We start from the raw sequence: 24,540 nt of genomic DNA on the forward strand, positions 1-24,540 counted from the left end.
TAATACCTGAAGCATATATTTCAGCAAATCAACGATCTGGTCAGGTGGAAGATACTGCCATGCCAGGGAACTCTTCTAGACGATAGACTCTACATTGAAAGGTAAAATATATTGTAGCACTGTTGCATGGAGTTTGTGTGCAGTTGGTAGGTCACTGGTGATGTGGGGGGAGTGAGAACCTTGAAATGTGGAGCACCCCAAATGATTGAATGACTGATTTGGGTAGTTCGAAGCCAAGGTGTCAGTGGATCATACACTCCAGACAAAGTGGATAGGATTTTTCATTACGCTGTGCTGGAGCTGCCGCAGTGCTGTCATCATGGGTCCGGTTCTCCTCTGGCACGATCTCCCCAAATCTAACATAGTATTTGCATCAATTTTCTGAAGTGTATGTTCGGTGGTCAGCACTGTCAGACATATCTCCAGTGATGTGTCACCTGCAACTTGCAGATCAGCTCTAATGTCTTATCTCAAAATTGTTTGCTCAGCTCTTCTGAAGTACAGTACATTCTCCTACGAGTACACATGGATCATACAAGGTGTGCAGCAGCACACATCACCCTTTGTTCTCTAAACTATGTGGAGGCCGGCTCATCTTCAGTAGCCTCTTCAGAGTCGGAGTGCTCCACATCAGGAGCGTCTTTAGAGTCGGATGCCTCCACATCAATAGCGTCGTCAGAGTCAGCTTCCTTCTCAAGCTGCAGGATCACATTGAACCCGAACGAGGAACCCGGCGTAAACGACGACTCAAGGTCACCTTCTGATTGGGTTGTTGCGATTTCAGGGTTCACCGTCAGACTTTCCTGGATCAGTTGCAAAGCCAGTGTCAGCTTCAGGGTCCAAAAAGTCAAAGGTTGTCTGACCTGATTATACTTGAAACGGCACCAACCTTCTTGACAAAGTCTCCGACGGTGACGCTGAGTATTTCTTGAAGGATGAACTTGGTGACCCGGCTTTTGCCGAGCATGGCCAGGAGAATGCTGCTTGGTATCTGAATACAGTACAAAAATTCAGAAGCTGTGGTCAGTTCAGTAGTAAATGGGGGATCAGGACAGCAGTGCAAACTTGGTACTAATAACTTATGTCTAGCCGTGTCATTTCTTGATTGCAATTTAGTATTTAGTAGCCAACACTTTTGGTTGAAAATTTAGCTGGTAACAGTTGCGCGTACTCATGCTCGATGGAAAACAACACACTCCATGCGTGCTTTTATTTCTGAAGAAGGACAGCATCTTAAAAGAATAGTCCATTATGAGAAGAGTTGGTAAACAACCACCTTGAACAGTAAATGTACAAGTGACAGTATCAGAAACTGAGCCCCATTAGAAATGCAATACTATTCTACACGAATCTTTTGGATCATAGAAGAAATCAGGGCAAAAATAACGCGTAGCAAATGAGACTTGCAAGGTTCATAGGCACTTACATTTGATGTTTTCCCTTCAATCATCCAACATATGCCCAGGAAGAAAGAGTAAAACAAAATTGTTAGCTAATTCAATAACTTGAAGCAAGCGAATAATAAATTCTTGCAATGAACTGGTTATTAATAATACCTCCTTTGGACCTTCTGAAACCTGGAACTGGCGGTGCATCACGAGCCAAGCTTGCCAGAGCTTGATCGAACACCTTCTGTGTTACCTTACCAGGCAAGTCAATTCTTAACTGCAGGGAGCACATTTCCCAGCATCAGATGGATCAACTATACTCACCCCAAAACAGCTCTATGTAAGTGTGTCCTATTATTATTATTATGTTGAAGAGAAAATTAATTGATGTGACCAGACAAAATTGAAGAATTCAGTTTCAGGATGTGGACAACTTCTGCTTAACATGCCTTAGCGGAGTTTACAATCTCACATTGATATTTTCGTCATTGCGCGAGACAACGGATGTCTTGAAGCTATCCAACAACAGGCCCGTCTTCTCTTCTGAAGCAACTGATGAACTCCGACCTGCATTTCTCTAAAATCTTAACATACAGTCTAATTCTGACGGCTTGGTTATGACACTTGAACACATTGGTAACTGAAAACTAATCAACATATGTACTTCTGTGTACATTGTGGCAGAGGCTGCAGCTCACCTGATCGAGCCGCCGACACGGGCAGGAATGTGTGTCTCACACTTCTTCCATCAGAAACGAGCAACCTGGTAAAATTAACCACATCTATCCTATCGGTAAACTGAAGACCGAAGCAACAAAAGCAACACATCCAAGCATGGTCCATGGAAAAACTTAGGGTTTACCGTCGGGCGGGCCTGGGACACTTGAAAGCATCACCAATCTTTATGTGGATATGAATCGGCTCAGTCACCTACAAGGTTGAAACAATGTCAAGCCATCGCGTAATATTATGTCGAAATCACCCGGAGAGCGGAGAACTCCTGCTCTGCTCGTGTAACTGTACAGTTGAAGAGATGGTAGAACCTGAAGCTGGGAGTAGGCGTGGCATCTTGGACCAAGCTGAAGCTTCGGAAAGACTGCTGCTGAGGCCATGGACGCAACTTTCAGCTGCGATTTGGAAGGGCGGAGTTGGGAGGAAGGGGAGCCGTAAAATGTTATCCAAAAATTATCTGCAGCGTGGAGGGGGAAGCAGACTCTCTCGGGCGTTCTTTGATGGGCCAGTTGCCACTAAACAGAACCACTGTTTGGGCCGATGAGATTACTGATATTTGAACTCAAACATGGGTTGCACACAGGCCGCATTTCGCCCATAAATACTTGGAAAATTTGCAGTTACACAAAGCCTACAACAACATATATTTTTTATTCTTTGTTCCCTAAAAGAAGCTCATGTTTTTTTTTGTAAATGATTAAGCCTACAACCTTCTGGAATCGATACGAAAAGATTAATCTTTGCTTGACAATTGGGTGTGGGAGACAATGACAGGCATTGAATGTACCTAGCACACGAAGCATAGGCTCTTTCAAGGTTTCATGCGCCCGTTCTTTTCTTAAAATAATAAACAAAAGTCAAACCAAAAGAACTTTTGAAATGAGGGCCGAAAGTATTTTTTCTTTTGAGCTTTTCGTATTGATATCTTCAAAACCATATCTCACGTTGATAGATTCAGCAAGTTTGTTTGCCGTGCAAGTGTACTTATCATGTTAACATGTTGGCACTAATCAAAAAAAATCCTGCATTAAAGAGTGTATGCTAACCATCTAATATGTGCATTTCCCAAGTCTGCTCGATCGTCATGTTAATGTTAATGTGTGTGTACGTTTGATTTTTTTTTGTATGTTGTCCATTTTCACTGATATGTACTGGCCATGTTATTTAGGTGTACTTATGTACTTCAAACATGTTGCAAGCACGGGAGGCATCGTGATCAGTCGCATTCGTTAACGCGCCGACAAATGTTACTTCATTGAATGTGTATTTTATTCTATGTCCTCTTTTATTTTGTATGCAAATAATGCGAGACAATGCTGTTTGACACAAAAAAAACAGCTGAAAAACATTAAAATTGAGAAACCAAAAATAGAAACTAGAAAATGTGTGGAAAGCAAAAATCCTGAAAAAAAATCTGGATTCCCGCACCACTCACCCCGTAGGGTGATCCACGCGTGCCACGAGTGCGCTCTTTGGGGAGGGGCACTCCCACAAGGCCTTCCCAAATCTCCTTACTTATATTTTTTTTAAAGACCACTGGGCCAATTTTATAAATGAATAATTGTAATTTTTCTAAAAGAACAAATCTGAAGTTCATATTGGGTGCACCAACATATTTGGATGTACTAGTGCACCAGATCACCGAGAAATATATCTAAAGCTTGTGATAAAATAGAAAACAGAACCAAGAGCTAAATGCAATGCACTATGTGTGGAGAGTTCATATTCTTATTATGTCTTAAGAAACAAAAAAGACAAACCATATTTTGAAGGACACCAAATTTCAAATCAATAGTGAAATAGTATCATGGCAGTGAAATGCCCAGTCGAATTGGTCAATTTTGTTTCTTGAGTCGTGAGTCCGTTCTTATTTGAAAATTTGAGACATGGTAGAATGTTTTGACAGTGTTTTACCCCTTTTTAGAATTTTATTACAATTAAACTTTCTAATCAAATGATCAACCGCCTAGTATATTAGCACACCTCATATGCTTAACACACACGGTGTGCCACCAGTATTTCCTTTGTTTTCTAAAAACGTGATCCCGAAAGCAACTTCAGCGAGAATCTGCGTTCGGTCTTGTCCTTCTTTGGACCATTCAGAACACTTAATTTTCCAAGTCAAGCTTGTAAGTTTGTTACTTGAATTTGCTGATTATGATAGTCCATCGTGATCAGTCTTTTAGAAGTACACTCTTCCCATGCATCTTATCCTGTCTGACACGTGCTTTGATTTAGACTTTCCAGTATACCCCCCAGTTCCTTAGTTTGAATTGTTTAGCATTGACCATGACTCCATGAGAGAGCGGCTCTGTTTCCTGTTTGGAAAACGTGGAGGTAACAAGCTACTTGTGCTTTTTAGGCAGAGGTAGTACTAGTATTTGATTGCTTTGCCAAAAGTCTAGACCGATCTTGATCCTCCGTACATTTGATGCTTACAACCATTGATGTTCATCCTGTTTATGTACCGGACCCAGCTCTCGTGGTCATCATAATATGGACTATGCAGAGACTTATACACTACCGGCGCAGTGCCGACGGCTAGATCCTATGCCGGTGGCAAAATATCGGGACCGTCGGCACGGGGCCCGTTACAGCCAGATCAGCAGGCAAGCCATCGGCACAGGAAAGCCGTCGGCATAGGAAGGTATGTGCCGACAGCAACCGTCGTCATAGTTTCGGCCGTCCGGCACAGCCTCTCCGCCGTGACGACGAGGTAACAACATGAGGCCTGTGCTGACGGTAGCATAGCTATTTTCCATTTTTACCACATTAATCTTCAAAAATATAACTAAATCATTATAATTTAGAAAAATACAAATAATATATCAAAAATTTCAGAAAATAAGATCTATCTTGGAAAAACATCAAATTTGAAATGTTGCAAATATCTCAAAAACCTTCTAAAAAATGAGCTATCATGTCCATGTATCATGACTTTCACGCCGAACAACCAATGTTATGGCTATAATCATCGCATAGTTTGTGACAATGTGCCTATAATGTGCACACATGTGCATCTTGGGATATCTTACGATATTGTAGGAGGAAGTTTTCCTTTTCATCGCACGAAAAAGCCATTTTTATTTTTATGTGCCAAAAACGGGGTGTTTTGTGAAGCAACCACCAAATTAATCTTTCTCATTGGTATCAACACATTTTTCAAAAATAATAGACCACCTAAGATGGATAATTTCTCAACCGGCGTATCTAGAACCCACCTCTCATGAAAAACACAAAATCCTGCCGAATCGGTAGGAGTCCGACCAGATTTGAACTACAGGTACATGATGTAATGCTCAAGATGTTTTGGAAAAATCATTTTTAGGTTCACAACATGCTATTTCATCAGAGATCCAGTGCAAGTTTAGCGAGCCTCAGGCACGGACAAAGGATCTTCATGCCCGCCATTTTGAATACAGTTTGAAACGGGAATAACAAATTAAAAAATGATCCAAACAATGTGAAACCTTCGCGTGGTGTCGTATTATGTGTCATAGTTGCAAGAAAAAATATAAAAGTTGGAAAATTGAAAACATCACAAAAATTCTTCACAAAATGAGCTATCACGTTCGAAATTTCATGGCATTTAGTTTAAACGGCCAATGTTGTGGATAAAATTACGGCACAGTTTTTGATAATGTGCCCATATTGTGCACACATGTGCATGTTGGGATGTCTTACGATGTTGCAGGGGGAAGTTTTCCTTTTCGTCGCACGAAAAAAACATTTTCTATTTTTTAGATGCCGAAAACGGGGTGCTTTATGAAGCAACCACCAAATTAAAGTTTCACATTGGTACCAGAACATTTTTCAAAAATACTAGATCACCTAATATGGACAATTTCCCGACCGGTGTATCTGAAATATTTCCGTCCACTCCTCATGAAAAAGATAAATTCCTGCCGAATCGGTAGGAGGCCGACCAGATTTAAACTACAGGTACATGATATAATGCTCAAGATTTTTACAAAATCATTTTTAGGTTCACAACATGCTATTTCATCAGAGATCCAGTGCAAGTTTAGCGAGCCTCAGCCCCGGGCAAAGAATCTTCATGCCCACCGATTTGAATATAGTTTGAAATGGGCATAACAAATTCAAAAACGATCCAAATAATGTAAAATCTTCACGTGGTGTCATATTATGTGTCATAGTTGCAAGGAAAAATACTTAAGTTGGAAAATTGCAAACATAAAAAAATCCTTCACAAAATGAGCTATCACATTCGAGGTTTCATGGCATTTAGGTCAAACGACCAATGTTATGGATAGAATCGCGACATAGTTTGTGATAATGTGCCCATATTATGCACACATGTGCATCTTGGGATGGCGAACAATTTTGCAAGAGGAAGTTTTCATTTTCACCAAACGAAAAAGCCATTTTTTCATTTTTAGGTGACGAAAACGGGGTGTTTTGTGAAGCAACCATCAAATTAAAGTTTCACATTGGTACCAACACATTTAAAAAAAATACTAGACCACCTAAGATTAACAATTTCTCAACCGATGTATCTGGAACCTTTCCGTTCATCCTCATGAAAAGGAAAAATTCATGTCGAATTGGTAGGAAGCCGACCAGATTTGAACTACATGTACATGATATAATGCTCAAGATTTTTTTGTAAAAATCATTTTTAGGTTCACAACATGCTATTTCATCAGAGATCTAGTGCAATTAGGGTGCCTCAGCCCAGGGGAAAGGATTTTCATGCCCGCCGTTTTGAATGTAGTTTGAAACGGGCATAATAAATTAAAAAACGATCCAAACAATGTGAAACCTTCGCGTCGTGTCATATTTTGTGTCATAGTTGCAAGGAAAAATACTTAATTTAGAAAATTGCAAACATCACAAAAAGCTATTTTCCATTTTCCGAGTCTGAAAAATGGGGTGTTTTGTGAAGCAACTACCAAATGAAACTTTCACAATGGTACCACTCCATTTTAGAAAAATAATAGACCACCTTAAATTCACAATTTTCCAACCGAGATATCTTAAACATTTTCGCCCACCCCTCGTGAAAAAGACAAATCCAGCCAAATCGGTAGGAAGTCGGTCAGATTTAAACTACACGATACATGATCTAATGCTCATGAATTTTTGAAAAAAATGATGTTTAGGTTCAAAATATGATATAGATGTCAGATTTCGATTTGTACATATTATTTGTCAAATTATGATTTACGGATTTAAATATATTAATTATTCCATATTAAATAGAAAAGGAAAAATATAAAATCATCTTATTGTCCATTTGAATTCAAGATTAATATACTTATTCATTGTAGTTTATGTAGGCAGTTGTTTGGAATTCAAAAAATAAAAATGTGCAACATCAAGAAATAGGGGTTAATAGGATTGATATGGTAGTATTATCAACAAGATGTCATTTCTTTCATGGAAGCTAGTCTAGAAGTAACAGAGAAGTTAAGCGTGCTAGGGATGGAGTAGTGTGAGGATGGGTGAATGACCGGGAAGTTTGACCTAATATTAAATATAATTAGAGTTAAAATGGTCAATGTGAGAGATTAATAAAATTGGGAAAAAATTGAAATTCTTTTTTGGAAAAAAAATTATTTTTTGAAAAAAATTCAAGCCAGAATTGTCAAACGGACGTTATTTCTATGCTGACGGCTTTGTCGTCGGCATAGCATCCTGTGCCGATAGCTAGTCTATGCCGACAGCAACTTGGTCTGTACCGAGTTGTTATTGTGCCCACGGAAAGGTGCCGATGGCTGCCGTAGGCACAGACCTTTGCCGACGGCGAGGCAAGTTGTGCCGACGACCGCCTTGACTTGTTACCGTAGTGATAATAACCAAACAGCCTAACTAAATTATCCCATATCGCCTGCACACAAATTTTCTACTTAACCAGATTTTCAATGAGACTCGGAATTAAGTGCTAGAACATGTTTATCTTCCGGCGCCTCCCATTCCTAATTCACTATTGAAAAATCCTTTGATTTCCATCTCTTCCGTCGCACTCCCAATGCATTTTTCATAGATCATTGTTGGTTCCTACTTTGCTTGCCTGAGTGCTAAAAAGGGGTACTATTGTTGGATGAACATACAAATTTGTGTGGGGCTATATATAGTGCCGATGGATTGAGATTGGTTTGAGGACATTTCAATGATATGTGACATCTAGGTGAATAAATATCGTACCAAAGATATATCATTTAATGTTGAATTTCTCAATTGGTGAATCATGATCTCAACACATGTACACATAATGTAGATGTGGGTATGTTTACTCCCATTAATTCTGAACAAAACACATGTCCTAGCAACCAAGCTTAATTTTGACAAAGTTTGATCTATGATTTTATAACAGTGAGTGAGCAAAAGTAAATAAAAATATGCCAAATCCCAAAGCTTAAAAATTAGGTCAGCTGGTCTCAGCATATGCTATTAGCAAGCTACAATAGTGCATAGTAAAAATGTAATAGAGGTCAAAATATTGGAACACATGCATGTGTGGACAACGCGGTGATGGAGACAAACCGAAGTACCTCCTTGATTTTTTTTCTCCAAATAACGGCATACTACATTGTGGGAGTAAATCATGGCTCAAAGATACACCATTAATCAATATAATCTATAATTTCTTGCATCTATTGATCATATAGTAAAATCATAATACGGTAAACATATGATAAATTAGAAATTTTCTCAAAACAATAAACTATCAAATAATTAACCTAGTGCATTCCATTTTTTTAATTACAAGTAAAAAATAAGAAGATGTTTATAAGTGTAGACCGCAATTCTTGACAACAAGTAGACCACAATTATTGCAAAATACCACTTCATAAGAAGTAATATGTTTTAAAAGGATAACATTTACGGTGATTACTTCCTATCACATAATGTGTGAACATCCATAAAACTATAAATTTATTTCCCGTCCACTTTACATATATAACAGATGATGTCTTCGCATTTGCGTGGCCCACCATTCTGTTTTTTTAAGCAGTGAAGTTAACCACAACCTCCTGGAATCGATAGACCGACACTACTCTTTAAAAAAAAGCGTAGAGGGGAGGGATTCCTATTTGGACATCTAGGGTTCCATTCGATCGTTACTGTGGGTGAGAGGGAGGCATTAAATGCTTGTAGCACAAGAAGCATAGTTTTATCAAGGTTTTACGTTCCAGATTTTCTTCTATTATAAGAACAAAAATTAGGAAAGTAACTTTATTAATGAATGAACGATAGTCTAAAGAATAATACTTGCTTTTGAGATTCTCGTGTCTATATTTAGAGAACCGAATTTCAAGTTCAATAAAAGTTTCATCGAACATTTTTGATTTACAAAAGTACTTATTATGCTAATTTGTGTAGTTACATGAATGCACATCCCGCGTTAATGTGTGTATATTGCCATTCTGATATGTGAATTTCCCAATTCTATCTTACCATGTTTTAATGTTAATGTTTACGTGTATACTTCCCATATTCATTGTGTGTATCGTATGTATGTATTGACATGTACTACCTTGTTAATCGGTGTGTACACTTATATACTTCAAACATGTTGCCAGGACCAAAGGCGTCTTGATCAATTGGATTTGCTAGGGCATGTCGTATGTTTCCTTTAGTGACTACCTGCTTGGACCTATGTCCCCATTTATTTTCCATGAGAGTGATTTTTAGCGAACGCGACTTGACATGCATATTGGCCAAAAAAGCGACAAAATAGAAAAAACCAATAGAAAAAGGAAAACCAACCTCCAAAAAAAGTCGGATTCCCATAGCACTCATTTTGTGAGGTGCTCCACATGCATCCTTTAAGGAGGGGCCCTCCCATGAGTTCCTCCCAAAAGTGTCCTCGCTTTTTCGGTCCTTCTTTCTTTTCAAAAAAATGTCCATTAATCCCAACTTTACAAAGCGACAACTTATTCTTCTTCTTTCATAGTGCAATAATTCTATTGTTTGAAAAAAATCCCAATGATCATATATGGTGCGTTGACACCTTTAGGTCAATTAGGTCATGCAAAATGATGAAAGAAAACCAGGACATAAACAAAATGAAACTATGTATGAAATTTCACAATCAAATTATTTATACACCTTCAAAAATAAAAAGGCACATCAGACTATGAGCAGTATCAAATTCAAGTCTAAAGTGAACAGTATCACACTTGTACAATTCACAGTCAGATATTTCAATTCTGTTTCTTGAGCCGTGAGTTGGTTTTTAGACATGGTCGATATATGTTGTGTCAATGTTTTTAAGGTTTTCATTCCCACTAAATATGCTAACCAAATAATCAACCGTCTAGTACATTAATACACCTCATATGCTTAGCACACCCTTGTACACTCGCAATATTTTCCATGTTTTTCTATAAACTCGACCGATAAAGCAAGTTCGGTCTTGTTTTTCTTTGGACCGATCAGAGCGATTAATTGTCCAAGTCAAGCTTTTAACTTGAATATGGTGATCATGATAGTTCATTTTGTTGACACATGCACTGACACCAACCTCTATAACAATCTCTTAAAACTATAGTCTTCTCGCAACATCTTATGATGCTTCCATTTTGACTATGCAGGTGCACCCTCGGTTATTTCTTAGTTTGAATTGTTTAGCATTAACCATGACTCCATGAGAGAGCAGCTCTGTTTCCTGTTTGGAAAAAGTGGAGGTAACAACAAGCTACTTGTGTTTTTTTTTTGTTCTCTGTGATACTATGAAGTTGGGAGCTCAGCATGACAATTGACAAGTGGGCCTTGTATATTTGTCACCAAAAGTCCGACCCTATCATTTTCTTTACATCAAAAGTCTGAACATGCCTAATAATACTGCAAGCAATTCTTTCTCTTTTCAAAGGTCCAAATGAGCAAGCAACTTTGGAATTAAAATTTCAATTCATCATGATAACCATCAAGTACGCCCACTTTAGCCTGTGGTTTTACTTGTACTTGCGCGCAAGACATCAACCAAAGGAAAGAAATTATCACGCAAAACTGCGTTTAGTAAACTTGGTTTCAGATTATTTTATATTAGTATACACACTGGAATGATAGATCTGTACACTTGAAAACAACCTCTTGGAGGTGCAAGACAAAGATGCCACTAATGATATTAAAAAAGAAACAAACCAACCAAAGGCACCGTTTCTAAAGCCTTTCCAAACTATACAAGTACCCCTGGGAAATTAAACTCGAACAAAAGATCAGTGTCCCGCGCCTCGTCTGCTCGGCCCCTTGGGCAGCATCTCCATCAACGTGGATACCAGCGCCGATGCCGGGCTCGGGGGCATGGGCCTTGCGGCGTCGGCGAAGGGCAGGAAGCTCGCGGCGAAGATGACTATGAGAGCGGCGATGACGACCAACAAGCCGCGAGCGTCCATGGCTCCCAAGAAGAAATGATCGTGCTCCTGGATCTCCTCTGGATTTAACGCAGAGCACGTATATCTCTGACCGTAATGCAGATGGTATTTTTTTTCTTTTTCTATCGGGGAGTGTACGCACGCAGATGGTTTGATGCTAGGTACTGGTCACCCTAGTTCTTTGCAGCCAGCTCTCTAGGATGGAAATTCTGGTGTTGGAACGGAGTGGTGACTGCTGACCAGTTCGCTGTGGCCCATGAAAGAGACGGTCAAGAGTTTCAAGACGGTATCTGTCCGTGCGCCGAGAGCAGCCGAATTTGCGATGTGAGGTACTCTCTTGTTCAGTCGGGCCTAATGCAGATATTGTAGCATTTGATTGCTTTGCCAAAAGCCTAGACCGATCTAGATCCTCAGTACATATGATGCTTACAACCATTGATGTTCATCCTGTTTATGTACCGGCCCCATCTGTCGTGGTCATCATAATATGGCGTACAGACTTATGATAACAAAACAGCCTACCTAAATGATCCCATATCGCCCCCACAATGATTTTGTAGTTTATCAGATTTTCAATGGGACTCTGAATCAAGTACTAGAACATGTTTTTCTTCCGACGTCTCCCATTCCTAATTCACTATTCAATTCTCCTTTGATTTTCTTCACTTTCCTCGCACTCCCAATGCACTTTTCAAAGATCATTGGTTCCTACTTTGCCTGCCTGAGTTCTAGAAAGGGGACACTACTGTTAGATGAACCTACAGATTTGTGTGGGGTTATATAGAGTGCCGATGGACTGAGTTTGGTTTGGGTACGTTTCAATGATATATCACATCAAGGTGATAAATATTGTACCAAAGATATATCATTGAATGTTGAATTGTTTCAATTGATGGATCAAGATCTCAACACATGTGCACATAATGCGGATGTGGGGATTCTTGCTTCCATTAATTTTGAAAAAATTGTGAGATCCACCTATTGGGATGCCCCATTTTCAGAGTACTTCATATCCGGATACTTATTTCCTTCCATTTTGCATTTATATGTAACAACGTACCAAAACCTAGAGATTTGCCAATCTTGTAACTAATGAGTCACTGTAAACCACTATAGAAAAACCAATATAAAAACTGAAAATATCAAGGTTGGCCTTAAGAAAGGATGATGCAAAATACAATGATACATCACCATAGCTACAAATGAAACTAGATCCAACTCATATTCTGAACTAGAGAGGTCTTCTCCGTCTCCGCACTAGAACTTGATTATATAAGGTGTTTGTATCCGAGTGAGACTATCAAAAGAACGAGAATACACCCTGGGAGGTGTATTGATCACATAGAAGAAAAAGCCAGACGGCTCACACCACATTGTTCATGCTGTCAACAAGGGTGACAGCTCCCTAGCAAAGACTAATCTCCATCCCTCCACGAGAAAGGAAAGGGGTCGGGAAAACCAAAGGACTCGGAGCGGAACAACCTAGCTAGACGCCAACTAAGGGACTCCTCCTTGATCCTACCCCTAATCGCTCGAGCCTCGGGTGCCGCGCCGTTGAACACCACATCGTTCCAGTGCCTCCAGATACACCAGAAAACAAGGATAATCGCCGTCCAAAGATCCCGCCTGGATCCCGGAGGACAGGTCAAGGAGGACCACCACTGGAGGAGGTCGGTGTCTACTGAAGGAAGCCACTCCATCTTCCCCCACCGAGCTAAGGCCCAAGCCCAGACCTCGCGCATGACCACACAACCTAATAGAAGGTGCTGGATGGACTCCGGCTCTTGGTTGCACAGAGGGCAGGCCGCGGGATGAGGAAGACTATCGTTCATGTTGGAGTCGGCTTCCCTTAATCCGTTTTGGAGTAGTACCACCCAGCCTTCATGTCAGAGTTAAACTCATCTGGTATTTAGGCCAGAATCAACACCTTCTATCTTTGGACTTACTCGAGCATTTATTGGGATTATACTTGAGTATCTGTTGCTGCTTTCCACGTCCGGGTACTCCCCGTCTATTCTGAGTGCCTTTGTATCTTACTCCTTTTCAGACGTGTCGTTTTGATTCTCCAGCTTGAATTTCGTACTTGGTAGCCACCCGACACAAATTAATGGCTAACACATGCCCCATGTTTTATGTCAGAGTTTGCATGCTAGAAATTACTTTCTATAGTGCTCGAATAAGGATGGTCTCAATTGAACTGACCATCTATTATAAGGGTGATATATTTATATATATCCTATATATGTGTGTTTTGGTTGTTTGCCACACACTCATGTGGAACTTATTCCAATATTTGTTGTGGACCGCGCGAGGTAGTAGATTTCCCTTTGTTGTCTCCACTAGATATGGGTTGTCGGGTACTATACTTGCAACTCTAATGAGATCTTCCTAACTTGGCAACCACCTGCCAAATTTACGATCTCCCGAACCAATAAAAATGATTACTTTCCAGACCAAGTAGCTGATAAGATTTTTTTTTAGTCTGACCTTCTTTTTTCTATTTTATGGCCACATGTAACTTATAATTCTCAATGTACTTCAAGGTCATCAAGTGTTTATCGGCAACTTCGTAAATGTTTAAAAAACAACATTAGAATGTGGTAATCTTTCGCCGATATACCGTTCATCTTAGCAAATCTCGTAGCATGCAGATTCACCTCCATGAGTAAAAAAGGTCCATTAAGGGCCTTTGATGGTAATGTCTTTGAATCACTAGTCATAACTCTACCGTCCTCCATGTCTCTTGTAGAACATATGTAGTGTCGCCACGAACAAACCCCTCTTCACTGCAGACCAACAAATCTTTGGGCAATTAAGAAACAAAACCGTATACATATAATGAAAAGGAGAGTTGGAAAATTATTTCTTGAAAAAAGTACAAAACTTTGGGCCAAAGTATTACCTGAAGGTAAATACTTAAATGTCGGGCAAATAATTAAGTAAACAAATGGTTGTGATTAAACATCTCCATTACCTGGAGTCAAATCCTCATAGAGGCCCACCATGGAACACAATGTTAAGATGTATGAGCACATATGACTAATTACATCCCAAAACACACGATTAGTTGCATCTGGATCTCTCGGAGTTGGGACACATAAACATACATCCATGTTTTTGAAAATAGCGAAAGAGTTAGATAAACGTCTTCCTAATATAGAGGAAAGTAGTACTTTTGAGTTTGATGGATTGCACATATATTTGACCAATAAAATTGTTAAGCTTCATGCACTAGCCACTTGAACCAAAAGTCTGAACTGATCGAAAGGGCTAGGCAATCTACTTATACACTTCACAACACCCCCACTCGCGTGTGACGGGAGAAGAGAAAGTCAACACGTGAAAGAAGAAGAGCACACCGAAACAGCGGTGGCTAAAGGGGGGGGGGGGGGGGGGGCAAAAACAATTTTTAGGCTTAATTGCGAAAACCATGTAAAAGCCAAGATTTAAACTTGAGACCTGAGGCTCTGATACCATGTTAAGCTTCATGCACTAGCCACTTGAACCAAAAGTCCGAACTAATGGAAAGGGCTAGGCAATCCACATAAGTCAACAAAAACAACCACACCAAAATAAAAAACAAGTTGGCTAGTGCAAAATGAATGTGGAGTGATCACACATACAAAGATCCCCAATAAGCAAAATAGTTGGCTGATCACTACGCTAATAGATGTCATTGTTAATGAACAAATACAATGGGCCATACAAATACAAATACCAATATCGCCAAACTTGAGATTCATCATTTAGAATTTTGACAAATCTCGATCTTTGCTTGTATGACAGTAAGTGGGCAAAAAAAAAAACATGATAAAAACGTACTTGTCAAGTTCTTTGCAGGCTTGCAGCCAAGGTTGGAAATTCTTGTGCTGGAACGAAATGCTGACCCATTCGGTGTGTGGTCTCCATGAAAGAAACGGCCAGAAATTCCAAGACGGTTTGTGTGTCCATGCGCCGGGAGCGGCAGCATTTTTTTTTAATTTTTAGGCTGGAAAAGTTTTCTACTAAGGCACAACCAAATCGTTGGTCACCGAAGGCATTACATTTGGAGGAAAATCTGTCATCCAAACACGCGGACTGACAGTCTCACACTCAACACCTAAAGCAGCTAGTTTGTGGCTTGGCTTTTTACACGCGCGAGGGCAGTACCCCACACATAAATCAGTAAAGGCCATGTGAAGCATGAACTTCACGTGGAGAAATTGGGGACCCAGCCTAGACATGTCATGCGAATTTGACACAGTTGCCTGAATACAACCAGTGGAGAAAATCGACTAATACCCATCTGCTCAATGACTGAATGGCATGCACCAGGGCTTGCACTATGGAATGCTTCCACAGGCAGCAAAGACAGTCTTTCCATTATGATCATGTCCAGTGGCACCCCAGCCTCCAGTACCCTTTTCCTTCCAAAACCCTCCATCAATGTTAACTTTGATCACATATGTTGGGAAACGCTCCAGTGTTGTGCAAGACTGTCAGCTTGCAAGATGGTTTTCGTCAGATGCTCATTCCATTCGTCAGTGTGCCGACTGATCATGAAGCACATCTCATCGGTAGTAAGCCCCTTTCATTGTGAGATACTTTATTTCGCTCTCTCTACCAGCTCCACAACAAGGCAATCGCCTTCATCCCCGTTTCTCTCGGCATAGCCATGATTTGTTCCAGAACTTCCAAAGGTGAAGTGCACTCGCATAATTTCAGACACGTCTCCTCTAGCTGCAACGCTCTCAAGCATGCCTTCACACCCTTGCAGCGAAAGAAAAGATGGCCTCCATCGTCGAAATATTTGTTACACACAACGCACCTCGTGTCAAGGTCCACATGCCTCTCCTAGCAATATTCATACGGAGTGGGTGGCTATTATATGGCTGAATCGCCACAGGGAATGCCGGAGCTTGGGAGGGCATTCAAGCTTTCATATGCCCTTCCATACTTTCTGTTTCCAGTTTCCCTCTCAGTATGTCCAGCTCCCAAGTGAACCTTCTTGCTGCTGAAGCAACTGCACATGTAGCTTATATGCTGTTTTTACTGTAAAATTCCCTCGGGTGTAAGGATAACGCGCCCAGAAATCTTCCATATCTTCCACAATTGGAATAGAAATAATAGCTATGGCTTCAGCAACATTGAAAGTTTGATGAACAAGATGCATATCCCACGATAGAGTGTAGTGCCCAAGCAATTCAGATACTTTGGTGAGGATGGCATTGCCACGTCGAGTTAAAGGGTGACACGATGTTGATGTTTGTACCATCACCGACCCTTTGGATTAGACCCACTTCGCAAACATCATTCTCATCCCCAAGAAGCCGGATGCCGCCTACGTCTCGGACTATAGACCAATCAATCTCATACACAGTCTCTCGAAGATCTTCTCCAAGCTCCTGGCCAATGGACTTGCGCCGGTCCTGCCTGAAATCGTCTCTAAATGCCAGAGCGCATTCGTCAAAAAGAGAAGCATCCACGACAACTTCATGCATGTCCAGAACCTCATCAAAGAGTTGCACGCCTCTAAGACCCCGAGTCTGTTCCTAAAGCTGGATATCTCCAAGGCCTTCGACTCCGTTGGATGGGCATACCTCCTTGAGGTGATGCAAGCTCTTGGGTTCAGTCAGATTTGGAGAGATTGGGTGTGCCTCTCGCTGGCCTCCGCCACTTCGAGAATCCTCCTCAACGGTGAGCCCGGAAAGCCGTTCTCGCATGCCAGGGGCTTACGCCAGGGAGACCTGCTCTCGCCTATGCTGTTCATCCTTGCTATTGATCCTCTTCAGTGTATGCTTCAGCTGGCTACCTCACATGGGATCCTCAGCCCCATTAGATCGCGCACGATGCATTGCAGGATTTCTGTCTACGCTGACGATGCCGGAATTTTCATCAACCCTATAAAAGCGGAGCTTCATGCGATTTCCGGCATCATGGACCGCTTTGGGAAGGCTAGTGGCCTTGTTACCAGACTGGCCAAAACTGAGGTTTTCGCCGTTAGGTGCGGCGACTTGGATCTCCAAGACATCCTTACGGACTTTGTAACGGCCCAGGGTAGTATCCCTAATAGATCTGCTTGTTCTTTTTCTTTTATGCATCATCATGCATCATGCATCATATCATCCATGTCTTAATAAAATAAAATAAAAACTATTTTATAAACCCAAATTATTTTGTTTTCCCTCTCATATGGTTCCTATATTAAACCCCCTCTTCTATTCATTTAACAAAACCCTATAACAAAACTATATATTATGTTTACTATAAAACTTGGAACTTATTTTATCCTTATCTCTGCCTTTGTATTAAAATTCAAACTTTTATTTGAATTGGTTTAAATCATGTTTGCAAACAGTTTTTAAAGGAGAAAACCCCCTAACCTTTGCTGGACCCTTTTCTCTTTTCTGGCCCAGCTCCTCTCTCTCTCTGGCCGCATCTTCCTTCCAGCCCAGCCCATCTCTCTTCCTGGCCCAAGATCGGCCCGACCCTTTTTATCACCGAAACGGTACCTCGCCGTTGTCGTCTTTCTGGAGCACTCACGCAGGAGGCGTGCACCTTTCCTTCGCACCACCGACGCGCCAAGCTCCACCTCCCCCGCATGATCCTCCCAACCCCTTTCTGCTTTAACCTGGACCACACACTCCTCTCCGTCCCTATCTTCTCACCTGCTCCCTCTCTTTTCCCTTCCTTCCTCTCCACGGCAAGAAACGAGAGGGAGAAACCCCACAGTACCGCGTCCACCTCGCCATGGCGCCGGCGTTTCAGACCGCCCCTCGTCGATCCAAGACCACCTCGAGAACCGCCGCGTCTCCCTGATCATCCTCGTGCAAGGAATCGGAGCAGGAGGCCCTCAATCGAGCGCAAACTCGCCGATTCCGACCTCAACTCCGGCGAGAAATCCGTCGCCGTCCGACCTCCTCCGTCCTATCTGAGCACACCTCCACCTTCCTGGTAATCTCCTCGACCTCCTGGACACCTTCTCTTCTCCCCTTGCTTCCTGGTTCTTTTTCTCACGGGTTGCCGACCTCCGTCCGCCGCAGATGTCCATCGCCGGCGACGTCGGGTGCCTCCCTCCTCTCGGCGCCGCCTCCACACGTTCCGCACCGTCGAGGCGCACCCGGCGCACACCCGCACGCCTTCGGGGATGCCCCACATCGCCGCTTTCTTCTTCGCCAGGGCGCGGTGACCGCCATGCCTGCGACGCGCGCGGCAACGTTTTTCCGCCGAACGCCTTCCGTGCGTGCCGCGCATGGTTTGCCACGGTGGCGGCCACGTCGACCCCTGGGTCCCACCAGTCAGCCGCTCCGGCTAGATCCCCTTCGGTGAGAAACAACCCTCAGATCCAGATCTGTTCCCATTTTGCACCGAGCCCCCTGCAGCTCTTTCTTCATCAACCCGCGGTCCCTGACCCTTCAACCTTTTGCTGAAAACCCCCTGCAGCTTCATGTACCCAACCCGGGCCCCCCTTCTACCCAGTCAGCGCCGCGTCAGCTCCCTGGCCCGCGCGTCAGTCGCTCAGGCTAGCCTGTGCGTGGGTGAGAATCGTTTTCCCCCTTTTCTCTGTTTTGCAGAAATTCCAGAAAATGTTATAAACTTGCTAAAATCATATCTTTTAATTGGTAACTCGAAATAAAAAGTGTTCTATATGAAAATTGATCAGAAAAACATAAGGAACATGAATATGACATTCATTCATCTGTTTGCATCTTGCATCATGACGCGCGTTGATAGTTGTGCCGGTTCACCTCACATATATGCGGAGTATTTCGGATTTCCAACTAGGGATTTCCCCGCTCCGTTTAATATCGAAGTAGCGCACCCCTGCTATGTCTTGCCATGCTAATCAACACTTAACTTTGCCGGTAGAAAATGCAACTCCAACCTAATTTGTTTGTCCGGGATTCCGACTCCGCTTAAATTGGATAAGTGCATCGCATCATCCTTGCCATGTCATGCATGCATATATTATCTGGAGCATGCCGATTCTTCTCCGTAGTAGTAAGACTTGCATGCGTTGTTTGTCCAGCATTTGCTTCTTCCCGGATAGGATCGCGAAGTGGTGTGGTGAGATACGACAAGTTCTCCGGATGTTCCTCGGCAAGCTATAACAGGCAAGCATTTCCCAAAACTCCTGCCCCTGCAGAAGTCGCTCACCTATTTTATTTTGCCTTCTCCCTTATGCTATCCTTAAGTTGCGTTCTTGTCACGTGTCCTTTCCACCTGTTACCTCAAGCAGCCCATATTGCCACCACCACCTCCTACAGCTATTGTTTGGTTATCGAGTCTGCCTTGCGAGTCGTAGTGCATGCTAGTGCTGTTTATATCTCGTTACCGTTGTTGTTATCTTATTGGGTGATATGTTGGGAAGAATCATGGTTACTTTAGTTGTTGTTATTTGTTTAGTGGAGGCATCGGTGGGTCAGCTGATCGTTTTATGACGGCTCACTTGTGTTTCCTTAATAACTTAGGACCCGAGTTCCTATTATCTGTTCCGAGACTGAGCGCTCTAACCACACGTGGGTATGCTTACCGGGTCTCCCCTCGACCACTGCCGGAATCTATAGCTTTGTCCAGTGGCCACAATTAGTTTGAACGTTTTGTTTCTCCCGGGCGTGTAAGCTTGTTTCTTTGTGGTCAGATGATATGATGTTACTTTTGGGGCCTTGTACCCCGTTGTCTCTTGCACGTTCGTAGGTTGCGGTGCCACTGCGAAGTGGTCATCCCGCTGGGCACTGTCCACCTAGCACGCAGTCGCAATAGCTGAGTCCGCCGAGCACGGCCGGACTCTGATACGGGTTTAACTTAGTTAGGTGGCTTCCTGGACATTGTTGTAGTGAAGGAGAGTGCGTGTCGTGATATCCACCTGTCGTAAGTGGGTTGAGCGTGCGTGTGGGCACATTTGGGCACCCCTGCAGGGTTACAATCTTATCGATAAGCCGCGTCCGCGGTTATGGACGACTTGGAGCTGTATGACTCGACCATAGACAACTTACACCTGTTGTTTATTAACAATAACTTGCGTAGTAAGTTAGCACAACTTCAATAATAAATGGTTAAAACTTGACAACCGTGTGAGTGCCTTTGCCAGTACCTCTTTGCGAAGGGGGAAAACATTGGCTGTGTTATGTTTACAGAGTATAGAACTGTTAGTTTGTGCGCTCTCTCACCTTCTCTGATTAGACGAATGTTGTAGAGTGCGGTGACCCAGCGTACCACTGCATGGTGTAGTACACAAGTCGTTGACATAACACAAATGAAACACCGTTCCACTCATATTACATCTCTCAGAGTGGTACAACAGAAACATATGCGAGTCCAAGGTATGTCTATAGAAGTACACACGAACTGTTTACATAAGATCCACACAACCTCCTACATTACAGTGAGGTAAAACTTCAAATAAAGCTCCAGAAGAACGACTCGTAGTCTATCTTATAGCTAACTCAAGTTTAAGAGCTAATTGGCTTGATATAGAATTCTAGCTACTTAGGTGCTAGGATTAGGGAAAGGTTCCCTTCTATTACTAGTCTAGGTTTCCATTATAGTTGATGCGGAAGTTGACTCCATTGAATTCTTTGATTGGATTCTTCATCTTGTTGCAGTTGACTCCTTTGTCTTCGAGTTCCACGGTAGTTTCTCCTTCGGTGCCTTGATCTAAGAAGGGGGTTCAAATGGGATAGAATGAGTACGAGCGTACTCAGCAAGTTCATATTATAAAATATGTGTATCATGCACTAGCTACAGCCATAGACCAGAAAGTCATAGGCCAATGCAAGTTTTCATAATCATTTCTTCAAAAGGTTTATTTTATTCTGAAAACTATGCCCGTCAGTCTTCACAGGTTGACTAGAACTTCGTGGAGTTCCTTTCTGCCGCTGTCATAGTTCCCTTCCGAACAGGGAGTGACAAATCACAATTCTTGATACCCTCTCGCAGAGGTGCGTTACTTTACCCCACAAGAGATCTTAACCATGTTGCCGGCTGAGAGTATGTCCCCGTCCACACTTCCTTTGGTGTGAGGCCCAAGATAAGATCCAAGCCAATCATCCGCCTTCTCCGCGACCCCGCAAACCCACCCTTTTGTCCAACCGTACACCTCCGTAGACTTCCCGATAATACGGCTTTACTCATGGTGTACTCCGGACAATCCATCATAGATCGTAGAGCTTATCATCACTAATGGATGGGGATTTAAAAGGATTTCCCAACCTATTGCGGCAGTGCCTCCAACACCCCACCGGCTCTCCGATCCGTTGGCGTGCAGAAGGGAAAAGATACAGCTGACTTCCCCAGAGCCATTATAGATCTTATGGATAACGCGATATGTACGGCGCTAGAATCACTGGACGGCATTGGTAATTAATCCTAGGTGAGTAGTACCCATGCAATGGAACCTCCACCATATCAACACATACCATGGTTCCATTTCCCACCACATAGTCATATTCATAATTGTAAAAATAATACTTTGCTTTTCAATGCATGAGTGATAAGTATAGTACTTTGCATATAGTTTGATACAAATAATCAAATTACATGAGCAAGCGATGAACTTGCCTTTCTTGACTGCAAGATTATGCAGGCAAAAGCTTCGATACGTGAGAACTCCAAATGCTGAAATACCATCATCGTCCGGTAAAGACAATGTTTAAAGAACTAGCAAAGATGCTATAATGCATAGTATGAGATGCAATCGTCCCGAGCGTAATCTAACCTCGATGATTAAGGATGTATGAGTTGTAAAGAATAGGAACATGAAATGACAAGCTCATGTGAATTGGTTTTAGGTTGATGGATCATGATTATGCATTCATTGGTTACTTATCAAGGTTCTACAAGTAAAGTTGAAATTCACATGATCACATGTGATAAGCAACTAGGGTTTTAGAGTTACTACTAAAGTGTAATGATCACATGGGTTAAATCCTTAGGGTTTTAGGTTTGCAACTACTATGGATGAACACATGAAATAATGAGATCAATGTCTTACTTAAATTAAAACTAGGTTTCTAAATTATGGTACAACTCCTAAAATAATAATTGGTAATAGAGTTGTAGTTACTAATTACCTTGAATCAAAATTAGTAATGGTTTAACATTTTATTAATTTCCACAAGATTTAATAATTAGAGTAACTCCTATTTTAGTTTAATTAAGAATCAGGGTTTAATAATTGGTATTAGGGTTTAAAATAATTAACTTGTTAACTAAAGATGTTTAAGTAAATAAGTTTTGGATTTTACCAAAATAATATTGGCTTATAATATTTTCTTGAGTTATTACTTATTTAAAGAAAATGGTAAATGGTAATTTGCAAATTAGAGTTTATGAATTACCCCTAATAATTAAGTTAATGCAAATATAATAAATAAAATTCAATCCTAACATTTTACTTAGTCAATGATTAGTTAAAATTTAATTTTGAAACTTCACTATTTATTGAATTCAAATTGCATTTTAATTAAATGAAATGGCATAATTAATAAGGTTAAAAATAAGTGAATTTTCATTTTGACACACATTTTTGTTTTATATTTTATTTGAGTAGAGTTTATTTTTGTGAGCATTTTGATATATTATTTATATTTTTCTGAGGTGAAATTAATTTTATATGATTTTTCAAAGTTTCAACATTTTTCTGGTTTTTAAACGAAACAGAAAACACTAAAGCTACCCGGTTAAACCTACCCACACACGCTGTCTAGTGGGCCAATGACCACATCAGCTGCCACGTTGGCCGCTGACCGGGTCAAAATCAAAATGGGCCCGGGAGCAGCTCTGCCGGCGGCAGTCGACGACGGCGCCGACGACCTGGGCCCTCCTCGGACTATTGGATGCTACCGCTCTCCTCAGCACACGATAAGGAAGCTAATGATGCTATCGCCGCTACCTAATGGTCGCCGGAGTATGAACGACGGCGAGGCGAGGCGGCGGCGCTCACAGGCTCACAGTGCGGCGATGATATGAAGCATAATCGAGCTGGCCGGGGGCACCAGTGGGACGAGTAGCTCACCAGGAACACAGAGAGCTTGACGGCGTGGCCTAGGATGGTCGCAATCGACGGCGACGACGGTGACCGGCGTCGGAGAAGATGGAGTTGGCGTGGTCGCTCCAGAGGTCCTCAGCCCGATTCCTCGCATGGCTTGAGCAAGAAGTGGATGGCGATGACGATGGCGTCTACGGCGTGGCTCGGGGGTGCTCCTATCGATGGCGAGAAGAATTGGCCGGCTCAGCTAGGGTTTCGGCCAGAGAAGAAATAAGAGGGGAAAAAGAGGAAACAGGAAGCTAGGGTTCGTCGGGGTATTTATAGAGCTCTCCACGGTCGACGAGGTGGTCGCAAAGTCCACGAAATCGGCCGGGACGTGGCCTGGGCACATCGTGCTGTCGCTCCCCTGTGAGAGGAAGACGAAGATCATCCTCTTCGATCTTATCTCACGAAGGGGTACGGTGGGCCGGGTTTGGTGCTGGTGGGTTGATTTGTTGGGCTCAGTTATTGGGCTGGCCATGGGCTGCACGGCCTGCTGTGGTCCACCAGGTAGGTTTCCCTTTATTTCTATATTTCTATATTCTGTTTTTATTTTCTGATTTGAATTTGCTATTTGAATTCAAACTTGAAATCTGTTTTGTTTTACAGATTCTAAACTATTTGAGTATCAATATAACTTGATAGTAATACCTGCTGCATGGTTTTGTTGTTTCAACAAATATGTAATACTTAGTTCAGTTGGTGTTTTAGTTATTTTATCTCAAATTCTTTTTAATTTAAGAACCAATTAAATTTAAGTGCTTTGAAATTTTATAACCTAGGCATGATGAGCACATTTTATTTTTCTAGTGCTAAACAATAGTGATTACTCACATATTATTTAATTATGGCTAGGGTTTAACAAATGGTAAAGGAAATGGGATTGGTTCATGATTTTATGTGAATGATGGTTCTTAGAGTTTAAGAAGAGTGGTGATATAACCTCTATAATCATCAATCAAGCTTTGACTTAAATTATTTAGGATGAATCCTATAATCCTCATAGTTAATTCAATTGCTCTTGTGGTGATTCTATTTTATAAAAATACTATTTCATTTGGTTCCCAAAGCA

General features: G+C 41.8%; 1 protein-coding gene across 1 annotated transcript; it reads right to left on the reverse strand.

Annotated features, from left to right (window-relative positions):
- Positions 1–444: 444 nt before the first annotated feature.
- On the reverse strand, positions 445–2,589 carry LOC127345070 (uncharacterized). The gene is made up of 8 exons (XM_051371477.2): positions 2,432–2,589; positions 2,251–2,318; positions 2,087–2,151; positions 1,861–1,955; positions 1,557–1,665; positions 1,427–1,440; positions 890–991; positions 445–803 (listed from the first exon to the last, which is right to left on the reverse strand). Exons 1-8 carry the CDS (start codon positions 2,498–2,500, stop codon positions 576–578), a joined length of 750 nt encoding a protein of 249 aa, XP_051227437.1. The 5' UTR covers positions 2,501–2,589; the 3' UTR covers positions 445–575.
- Between the last annotated feature and the right edge of the window lie 21,951 nt (positions 2,590–24,540).

This window comes from Lolium perenne, chromosome 3, assembly GCF_019359855.2.
Source record: "Lolium perenne isolate Kyuss_39 chromosome 3, Kyuss_2.0, whole genome shotgun sequence".
Taxonomy (NCBI): Eukaryota; Viridiplantae; Streptophyta; class Magnoliopsida; order Poales; family Poaceae; genus Lolium; species Lolium perenne.

Excerpts from the sequence above, each read along its gene's own strand:
- LOC127345070 (XM_051371477.2), bottom strand. The coding sequence starts at position 2,500 with ATGGCCTCAGCAGCAGTCTTTCCGAAGCTTCAGCTTGGTCCAAGATGC. Across the intron at positions 2,319-2,431 it reads ACGCCTACTCCCAGCTTCAG|GTGACTGAGCCGATTCATAT; the intron begins GTTCTACCATCT and ends TCAACCTTGTAG. Across the intron at positions 2,152-2,250 it reads TGTCCCAGGCCCGCCCGACG|GTTGCTCGTTTCTGATGGAA; the intron begins GTAAACCCTAAG and ends TAATTTTACCAG.